The 10,595-nt window shown below is 39.6% G+C and overlaps 2 protein-coding genes across 2 annotated transcripts; both read right to left on the reverse strand.

The window, feature by feature from the left end:
- Positions 1 to 1,720: 1,720 nt before the first annotated feature.
- LOC109557872 (endogenous retrovirus group K member 7 Pro protein-like) lies at positions 1,721 to 2,191 on the reverse strand. The gene has a single exon (XM_019959411.2). It carries the CDS (start codon positions 2,189 to 2,191, stop codon positions 1,721 to 1,723), a length of 471 nt encoding a protein of 156 aa, XP_019814970.2.
- A 299-nt stretch (positions 2,192 to 2,490) lies between these two features.
- LOC109557873 (endogenous retrovirus group K member 6 Gag polyprotein-like) lies at positions 2,491 to 6,455 on the reverse strand. The gene is made up of 3 exons (XM_070787407.1): positions 6,347 to 6,455; positions 4,969 to 5,142; positions 2,491 to 4,523 (listed from the first exon to the last, which is right to left on the reverse strand). The coding sequence occupies exons 1-3, from the start codon at positions 6,453 to 6,455 to the stop codon at positions 2,491 to 2,493; spliced, it is 2,316 nt and encodes a 771-aa protein (XP_070643508.1).
- Positions 6,456 to 10,595: the final 4,140 nt, after the last annotated feature.

Raw genomic sequence — 10,595 nt, forward strand, 5'->3', positions numbered from 1 at the left:
GTAGTAAGATGAACAATCCCTGAAACTCATACAAAGTGTGAAAAGTCTCATTCTTATCAGACAAATCAGGAAAACCTTGTAAATCTCTCTCCTAGGTAACCGGGTCAAATTAGCAGTACACAAGCTCTTAACATTTGCTAAGAAGTTCAATAAATCCTAACAGGAAATTGGGATGTACTTCTCCAAGAAACATATATGAATAGGAAGTGAATAAAGCATTCAACATACTTATTTCTCAGGGAAAGACAAATTAAGATTCCAAAGAGATGGCACTACATATCCATTAAAATCATTATGGCTAGATTTTCAAAATCTGAAGATACCAAGTGTTGACAAGAAAGTGTACCAACTGGAATATCATACATGTTTGGTGGTAGTGCAAAACAACTTAGCTACTTTATGAAACATTGTTAATGTCATATACACTTAAATATTCACTTTCCATATGGTCCTCAATCTTACTCTTACGTATTTTTCCTAGAGAAATAAAATTACATGTTTGTACAATAGTCTGTACCACAATACTTACAGAAGCTTTATCCATAATAGTGAAAAATTTGAAGCAACACAAATGTGTATCAACTATGTAAGGATAGACACTGAAGATTTTACACTAAGCACGCCAACATTATTTACCTGGACTATTTTATTTCAACACTTGCTACAGTGAGTGTGGGGAGATGGACCCATTCTAGAGGGCCATTTTGCCATAAAACTCCCGTAGGTGCTGTTGGAGTAGCTAGGCAGAGGAATTGCCAATTTGTTTGTAAATTAACTCTTTTAACATAGCTATCAGATAAAGCTGCTTCCACTTTTTCTAAGGCCTCCTGAGCCTCAGCAGTTAATTGTCTCTTAGAAGTTGGATCAGGATCCCCACGTAAAATGTTAAAAAGAGGTTTTAATTCAGCAGTAGTTAATTTTAAATAAGGCCTGATCCAATTAATGTCGCCTAAAAGTTTTTGATAATCATTTAAAGTAACAAGGTGATCTTTTCTCAATTTTAATGGGGCATGAGTCACAGTTTTTGAATTGATAACCCGTCCTAAGTAAGTTATGGGCGGATTGACTTGAATTTTCTCTGGGGCAATTTTTAAGCCTCTGTCTGTTAAAGCCTGAGTCAAATCCTGGAGAACAGTTTGTAAATGAGCTCTATCAGGGTGAGCTATTAAAATATCATCCATATAGTGAATCATATACAGTTGTTCATATTTAGCCCTAATATCTTCTATAGCTGCATTAACAAATTTTTGACATAAAGTAGGGCTATTTTTCATTCCCTGGGGCAACACTTTCCATTGAAACCTTAAATAAGGCTGTTTAAAATTTTCTGCTGGTAAACTAAAGGCAAATCGCTTTTTATCCTCAGCATTTAAGGGGATGGTGAAAAAACAGTCTTGTAAATCAATTACAATAATATTATATCCTTCTGGGATGGCTACTGGGGAAGGAAGCCCAGGTTGTAAGGCTCCCATATCTTCCATAGTGGCATTAATAGCTCTTAAATCTTGTAAAAGTCGCCACTTGCCAGATTTTTTCTTAATAACAAAAATAGGAGGATTCCAGGGGCTATTGAAGGGCTCAATATGTCCCAATTCTAGTTGTTCAGAAATTAACGCTTTGGCTGCCAGTAGTTTTTCTTTAGTCAGAGGCCATTGTTCTACCCACACAGGGTCCTGAGATTTCCACGTAATGGGGTCGGCAGCAAAAACAATGGCCTCCATCAAAAATTTGGATACCCTAATCCAGCATGGAACTTTAGAGGAGCAGGGCAAATTGGCTCAGTTATTCCTGTCTGCTGTTTACCTAACCCTTTTGAAGGGTCATAGCCCATTTGTAGCATTTGCAAAGTTACTTTATCATCAGGGCTAAAAAGTAACATGCCCATTTGAGACAGCACATCTCTCCTCCACAGCGAGAAGGGCAGCGAAGGAATCACATACGGTTGGAATGTTCCACGGGTATCCTCAAATTGCCAGTCTAAAATTTTTGCACTTTGAGCTACTGTAGGAGCTCTCCCGATGCCCACTAAGTTATTTGCAGTAGTATGTGTGGGCCAGGAATTGGGCCAATCTTTCCCAGAAATACAGGAAACATCTGCTCCTGTGTCTAATAGCCCTTCAATAGACTTGCCACTGACAAGAATAGATTTCATAGGACGCTTTTTAGTAATTTCTGTTACCCAAAAAACCATGTCACTAGACCCAAATCCTTTGTCCTGTCTTTCATTTTGGGTGGCTGTTTGCCCAATTGCATTATGATAAGGCAAGAGTAAAAGTTGGGCTATTCTCTGTCCCTGATGTATTTGGAAAGTTTTAGTCGGGGGTGAAATCATTATCTGAATTTCTCCTGTATAATCTGAGTCAATTACTCCAGGAATAATTGTAAGACCTTGTATAGCTAAGGAACTTCTGCCTAGTATAATTCCTACCAGGCCTGTCGGTAATGGACCTTTAACTCCTGTAGGGATTTTTATAGTGGGGCTATCTGGTGTTAATATTGTTGAGGTGGTGGAACTGAGGTCCAGTCCTGCGCTGCCTGGGGTTGCTCTGATGAGCTCTGCGACGGGACGAAGGGAATGAATGGGTTCAGTGAGGCTGCCCCAATCGTTGTCGGGGCCTGGGGCTGGCCCCTCAACCCGTTTCCCGACTGCTGGTCGGGGCCTAAAAAGGCTCCATTTCTATGAAATCTTGACCTACAGTCCCTTGCCCAGTGATATCCTCTCTGGCAGCGAGGGCAAAGAGACCTAGGATTAATAGGCAGTGGGGCAGGGTTTTGCGGAGCAGCCACAGCCGGTTGGGCCGGATTAGGCAGATAAGAACCGGGTGGTCTTTGAGGGCACCCATGAAAAGTGTGTCCCGTCTGGCCACAAGAAAAACAAGTTCTGGGGAATGCATTCCTGCCTTGGTTATTGGGATCACCTTGTGATGGCTTGTTTTTGTTAGTAAAAAAGGATTGGACTGCCTGCTGATAAGAGTTTCCTTTTATCGCTGCAGCTATCACAACACCCTGTAGCACTGATGGTCCTACATCTGCACACTGTTTCATATAATCAATTAGAGTTCCAGTTCTTCTAACAGGGCGCAATATAGCCTGGCAGGTAGAATTAGCATTTTCAAAGGCCAAGTGTTTTGTTAACAGTTTAGCTGCCTCAGAATCAGAAATTATTCTCTGGACAGCTTCTGAGAGTCGTGAGACAAAGTCTTCAAATGGCTCTTCTGACTCTTGTTTAATATCAGATAGAGCGGCACCTGATGCTTTACCATCGGGCAATGAGCGCCAGGCAGTAAAGGCACAATCAGCCACCTGTTGTATAGTAGTCCTATCTAATTTCATCTGTTCATCATACGAGGGGTAGTTGGTCTGTCCAAGTAGTATAGGTTCAGTGATATGTGTAAAGTCTCCATTTTGGTTAGAAAAAGCATATATACGAGCGAGATCCTCATATTCAGATTTCCAAAGTATAAAATGTCCTCCGGACAGGCAGGCCCTAGCAATTGATTTCCATTCTCGAGGTGTTAAGCATTGACCTGCTAAATTTTCTACTAGCTGCATCGTATACGGGGCTTTAGGCCCATATGAGATACATGCATTTTTAAGTTCTTTTACCAATTGAAAAGAAACAGGCTCCCAGTCGATAGCCTTTTGTTCACTTTCATCATTGTCAAAAATTAAAGGGAAACAAGCCTGAAGCTGGGGATCGAATTTCTCGCCAGGGGCAGAAGAGGCCCGTCTCCGTGGGATCAATTTTGGAATTTTCCCACTTCGATAGGGAGGTGGCGGCAATAATGCGGGTTTAATAGGACCTGTATGGCGTGGTATGGGAGGTGGTATGGGAGGTGGTATGGGAGGTGGTATGGGAGGTGGTGGCAATGGCATAGGTTCCACATTCTCTGCTCTGTACTCAGGAGCTCTTTGAACTGTTTGGTATCCAAAGCTTACATATGGATTAAGTGGGACGGTCTCTTGGGAATCCCTGGGGGCATATGGCCTGATGGGAGACGTTTCCCTTAAGTTCTTTGGAGCTGATGGCCTGACAGGGGAAGCTTCTCTTAAGCCTTTTGGGGCATCTTTGTTTAAGAGATGCCGATCTCCATCAGGGTGATATTTAACTGTGATCTCGCCTAAATTCTCTTTTTCTTTTGGGGAAGGCTGATCTTGTTTTTCATCCCTATCTTTAAGTTGTTCCTGAGTAGTCATGGCTGCTAACATTTTTCTTAGTTGCCGATAGTCGGGTGGGTCTTCGTTTTTCTCATTTTCCTCAGGTTTAACTACAGTTTCTACCTCATTTTCCTCTTTAAAAGTTACTCTTTTAGATTCAGGGGCAGGTTTAGCTACAGCATTTTCTTCACTATCACTTTTAAGATGTACTTTTTCTGAATCAGGGGCAGGGTCTAAGACATCTCTAATGATATTCCATAAGGAAAAGGCGTCATTAGGCACCTTTTCTGAGCCATGTTCGGCATGGTAAGTTTTTAGCTGTTTTCCTACTTTTTCCCAGACATCTAAGTTAACAGAGCCTTCGTCTGGAAACCAGGGACAGTGCTCTTGTACAAATGAAAGAAATGACTGAATGGCAGATTTTTTAACTTTGATTCCTCTTTTACCTAATAACTGTAAAATTACTCCTATAAAGAGCTCTCTTTCATTTGATTCAGTATTACCCATGTCAGAAAATTAAGTATAGTAAAAGATTTTGCTTTAAGCTATCAAAAGATCAGGCTTTTCTTTGGCCTTTTAACTTCAGAAACTGTTTTCTCTCTCTAAGTCTAACTCTTTAACACTTTCAACACTTCCCACTCCTCTCGCCCTGTCTATCCTACAGGGGGGTCTGCAGCACCCTTGAGTGGGGTCCTAGCCGTCCCGAACACTGGAAGAACAATAGGGCTGGTGACCCAGATTGTTCCGGGGGGAGGAACAGTAGGCTGATGGCTCAAACTGTTCCAAGGGAGGAGCAGTAGGGCTGGTCACCCAAACTGCTCCGTGGGGGAACAAGAGGGCTGATAACCCAGTTGTTCCGAGAACGGGGAGCAATAGGGCTGGTGACCCCAATTGCTGGGAGCTTACCTTCGAAAGTCCCTGTCTCGGGCGCCACCTGCTGGGGACCAGCCCCAGCTGATCCAGGGTATTCGAAGGAGAGACGGCCTAGGCGACTATTTATATGCTAATTAGAGATATAGAGAACAATAGAATGAGGATAGCTCAGTAGGAAAATTCAGTGGAGAAAAGAAGCTGAGTAGCTTGGTTTACGCAGGAGACCAATAAAACTTCAAGACAAGAAGTTTGCACCACTTACGTAGGCCGCAGGCGCCCTCTCGAATAGCGGAAGGTGTCTCACCCTAGACTCCTTCTCGAGTGGGTCTTAGAAGCCCAGGCATAATTAGTAAGCGTGGTGGGTTCCGCGCTCCAGATGGAGACTCAGCTGGAAGTTAAAGGGAAGAATGACATGGGGAGACCAAGCGCTGGTGAACAAGGCCCGTAGCTTTATTTTTAACAGGGGCTTTTACACCCTAAGTTACACATAGAGGATAATAGGGGATGCAAAGTCAGCAGTCTTTGATTCTTATCAAAAACCAAGGTTTCTTTCCTGCAAATTTATCGTATACAAATGGTTTAGGTGATTTACATCATCTTCTGGCCAGAAGGCCTACTAACATTTTATGACTCTTGACAAGGACTTATCAACAAAGACTTATTTTCTCTAAGAGTAATTATTTTAAGGTTTGGCACCATCTTCCAAAGATAAAATTGCATTCCTATAGGGCGGATGTGTAATGGGTTTACAACAAAGAAAGAATTTATTACCTTAAGGGTCTAAAGTTACTAACACCAAGGCCACTACTTATTTTTTACTATATACCAACTATTAATTAATACACATTCAAGGATACAATTTAGGTGATGTGAAAACTTGGCAACAAGCATTGACTCATCAATGAAATCCTTTACTAGTTTATTCTGACAGTTTCTAACTCTCTGAGAGGCTCTAAGCTATTTGAATATCTTAAGCTTCCCGTGCCTCTGGAGGCTAGGAGACTGTAAACAATCGTATGCATAGCTGCAGGAGTCCCGGTAAACTTGTCAGGCGAGTTAGAGAGCCATCTGAGGGGTTTGGATTTAAACACTCCTAATTGCCCAGGAACTTTATTAATTGGAGCTGTAAGTTAACTCTTTGACAGAGAGAGAGAGATGGTGGTAGGGGACAGCCCCCAGTAAAGTCAGAGGTGAGAGCACAAAGCAATAAAGTAGGCAGACTCTGGTTTTTTGGGGGAAAATGCTCGAGAATATCCGGGGGGACTCCTGAGGCTCGATCCCGCCTTTGCGTATGCCGAGCCTCCTTCCTCATGACCTTTGTCATGAGTGGAATGCCTCACCGGCTCCCCGCAAGTGAGATCCAGGAGTTTTGATTTTCTAATGTTGTATTTCTTTTCAGTCTCAGTACCATTAATGAAGTTCATTCCGTTTAATGATGTGAGGGGAATTAAGAAATTTATATTAATCTGACAAGAGACTATAAACTCATTAAACAAATGTGGTTGGGCATTTACAGCTAAATAGGAAATTAATAAAATCTGAGGATGGATATGTTTATCAACCGATCCTTTATAAGATTGTTTGTCTAAACTAGAGCTAATAAATGATCCTGTCATCTCACTCCAGGGTATATATCAAGAGAAAATCATAATTTGAAATGATACATGCACCCCAACATTCACTGCAGCACTAGCCCTGTTTACAATAGCCAATACATGGAAACAACCTAAATGTCCATCAACAGATGAATGGAAAGGGAAGAAGTGACACATATACACAATAGAATATTACTCAGCCATAAAATAATGCCATTGGCAGCAACATGGATGGATCTAGAGATTATCATACTAAGTGAAATAAGTCAGAGAAAGACAAATATCATATGATACCACATATATGTGGAATCTAAAAAAATGATACAATGAATTTATATACAAAACAGAAATAGACCTACAGACATAAAATCAAACTTATGGTTACCAAAGGGGAAAGGGTGGAGGGATAAATTAGGAGGTTGGGATTAAAACATACACACTACTATATACAAAGCAGATAACCAACAAGGACCTACTGCAAGCAAAGAGAGCTAAATGAACTAACAAGGCATGACAGCACCATAGTCGAGCAGAAATCAGTATTATGACAAAAAAATGTATTAAAACAATGCTACAAAGTTTACACTATGATGTATCTCTTTTGATGGTTACAAATAATTTGTGGATTACTAAAAATCTACATAATAATATAGCTTATGATTCCATAGTCCTACGTTCTAGCTATGATTAATGTTTAAGAATTTCTGTAAATATGATAGGAGATGTTTGTTCATGGTAATCACATATGGATGTTAATGAGTTTCTTGTTACATGAGGAAGGAAAAAAAACAAGAAAAAAGATCAAAGATCATGCTGGTAATATCACCTCACAAGGTACAATAATAAAGAGCTAAATCATAGTACTGGACATTATTTGACAATTTTTATATATTTGCTATTACCTATTTTTCTGGGCTCCAAAATCACTGCAGATGGTGACTGTAGCCATGAAATTAAAAGACGCTTACTCCTTGGAAGGAAAGTTATTACCAACCTAGATAGCATGTTCAAAAGCAGAGACATTACTTTGCCAACAAAGGTTCATCTAGTCAAGGCTATGGTTTTTCCTGTGGTCATGTATGGGTGTGAGAGTTGGACTGTGAAGAAGGCTGAGCGCCAAAGAATTGATGCTTTTGAACGGTGGTGTTGGAGAAGATTCTTGAGAGTCCCTTGGACTGCAAGGAGATCCAACCAGTCCATTCTGAAGGAGATCAGCCCTGGGATTTCTTTGGAAGGAATGATGCTAAAGCTGAAACTCCAGTACTTTGGCCACCTCATGCGAACAGTTAACTCATTGGAAAAGACTCTGATGCTGGGAGGGATTGGGAGCAGGAGGAGAAGGGGACGACAGAGGATGAGATAGCTGGATGGCATCACTGACTCGATGGACGTGAGTCTGAGTGAACTCCAGGAGTTGGTGATGGACAGGGAGGCCTGGAGTGCTGCTATTCATGGGGTCGCAAAGAATCGGACACGACTGAGCGACTGATCTGATTATCTGTTTTATACAAATTAACTAGGCATACTTCTTACCCGGAGAAATTAAACATTTCATTTAGTGAGCCTTGAACAATATGAAAAACAATATGTTTTTCTGGCCTCCACCCTGAAATAAGCATGTGTATACACGGTGATGACAATATCAATAATTTTACTACTTTGGAAACCTATATTACAAGGGGACTGGTTTTAAATTTGGCATGTAGGTTAAAAATTTTGTGCAGTTCAGATTATCTTTTAAATATTTTTAAATTACCCAATTAAGTCTACACAATTCGTATCAAAAACCCTGTATACTACTATGATCATGATAATGATGATAACAATAGATATTAGTGCTTACTGTGTACCAGATTTTCTTCTAATAAATTTGTATATACTCCATGCATGTTTACTGATTTAGTCTTCACCATAGTGTATAAGAAGGTGCTTTCTATTATGTTCTGTTCTAAGGTCCATAGAAGTAATTTGCCTAAAATACAACAGATTTCAATTACTTCACTGAACTAATAAAGTTTTGCTAAATCAGCATCATTATACATGTAATAAACATGTATATTATATATAATAAACGTGTTAATGCACAATATGTAATAAATATTATCATTTTAAAAATTCTAGACATACACCTAACATTGCAAAATTGACTCATTTACATTATAAGAGATATTGGAAAAGCTGATATTGAAAGAAAACAAGTATTTGCTTTTCCAGTCAGATGATTACTCCGAGATATATGCTCATAAAAAAGATCAGCAAGAATTTTATGGTATATGAGCCATGTCATAGCTATAGTCACTAACTTACTAATAAGCCACATTCAATTAAGTTATATGCCTAATTATTAAGAAGGAGGTACTTTTAATTATATATAAAGGAAAATAAAACGAATTTAAAACTTAATTGATTATGTTTTAAACTGACTATGAAAACAATGAGTTTAATACAAGAAACAAAAAGGAGGAGACAATTATTGAGCTACTAGAAACACTGATTAGTTGTAAACTTAACAGATACATTTTTTTTTTCTAATTTTATTTTATTTTTAAACTTTACATAATTGTATTAGTTTTGCCAAATATCAAAATGAATCCGCCACAGGTATACATGTGCTCCCCATCCTGAACCCTCCTCCCTCCTCCCTCCCCATACCCTCCCTCTGGGCCGTCCCAGTGCACCAGCCCCAAGCATCCAGCATCGTGCATCGAACCTGGACTGGCAACTCGTTTCCTACATGATATTTTACATGTTTCAATGTCATTCTCCCAAATCTTCCCACCCTCTCCCTCTCCCACAGAGTCCATAAGACTGTTCTATACATCAGTGTCTCTTTTGCTGTCTCGTATACAGAGTTATTGTTACCATCTTTCTAAATTCCATATATATGCGTTAGTATACTGTATTTATGTTTTTCCTTCTGGCTTACTTCACTCTGTATAATAGGCTCCAGTTTCATCCACCTCATTAGAACTGATTCAAATGTATTCTTTTTAATGGCTGAGTAATACATTTTTAACTAAAAGACATTTTCTTGTTGTTCAATATTGTCATAGGAAGAATTTTTACTCTGTTTATTACACTCCAGAATAAACATGTGCACATACAAACATTAGTCATTCTATACCCTAGAATTTTTTAAAATAATTTCTTAATGAAAGATTACAGGAGTTTTAGCATAAACATTCAAGAAGGATATATAACAAAACAAAAATTTCCTCGTATATGATGGTGTGTCTTATACAAACAACAATTGCTTCCATCAAAAAGGGCCTAATCTGAAAAAAAAAAAAAAAAAAATTCTGTTTGAAGGCATTAGAGAGCTAACAACGTTGGTAGGCTTTAAAGGGCTAAGATTCTAGAAAAAAGAATATACTCAGAGGTAAGACTCATATTCTGTCAGGAAGCATTTAACAGGAGGCTTCCTGTGTGCTGTTTGGATCTGTCACGAATCCTCTGTCCCTTATTAATTTCTGAATATTCAGGAATTAAGAGGAGTTGACAAACCACTCCTGGGGCTGAGGAATGCATGCATTACCTTTGTTAGTTTTTCCACATGGTGATAAGTAAATATTTACTACCCTCTTCCTTTTTATGAACCATAAGGTAAAAATGATTATTTACAACCCTCTCTGTTTGATATGGATTACCTTATGTTTCCTTGTTAATTTTTAAGTCTGGACTTTTGATTTTTATCTTTGCTGAAAATAGCTACCTTGTAAGACAGTATATATACCCACACTATGTTGAATAAAACACCTTTGCTTCATCAGTGCTTGGGTCCCCGTGTCTTTCTTCTTTTCTTTCTCTCTCTCTCTCCACCCCCCCCCCCCCCCCCCCACCACCCCTCCACCCTGGCTAATTCTCTGGAGGGTAGAAACCCATCATGCTCACTCTCCTGCCGGGGCTTCTAAGACCCTCTCAAGAAGGCGTACTGTGCCTTCGTGAGCGACACAAGCTCTGTGTCAAGAG

The sequence above is a fragment of the Bos indicus genome, chromosome 4 (assembly GCF_029378745.1).
Source record: "Bos indicus isolate NIAB-ARS_2022 breed Sahiwal x Tharparkar chromosome 4, NIAB-ARS_B.indTharparkar_mat_pri_1.0, whole genome shotgun sequence".
Lineage (NCBI taxonomy): Eukaryota > Metazoa > Chordata > Mammalia > Artiodactyla > Bovidae > Bos > Bos indicus.

Bases quoted from the DNA above. Each gene is read 5' to 3' on its own strand.
- LOC109557873 (XM_070787407.1), bottom strand. From the start codon at position 6,455: ATGAACTTCATTAATGGTACTGAGACTGAAAAGAAATACAACATTAGA. The intron at 5,143-6,346 runs GTCATGAGGAAG...ATAGTCGCCTAG, and splicing joins GCATTCCACTCATGACAAAG to GCCGTCTCTCCTTCGAATAC. The intron at 4,524-4,968 runs GTGACCAGCCCT...CCTGGTTTCCAG, and splicing joins TCCCCCACGGAGCAGTTTGG to ACGAAGGCTCTGTTAACTTA.
- LOC109557872 (XM_019959411.2), bottom strand. From the start codon at position 2,191: ATGGTTTTTTGGGTAACAGAAATTACTAAAAAGCGTCCTATGAAATCT.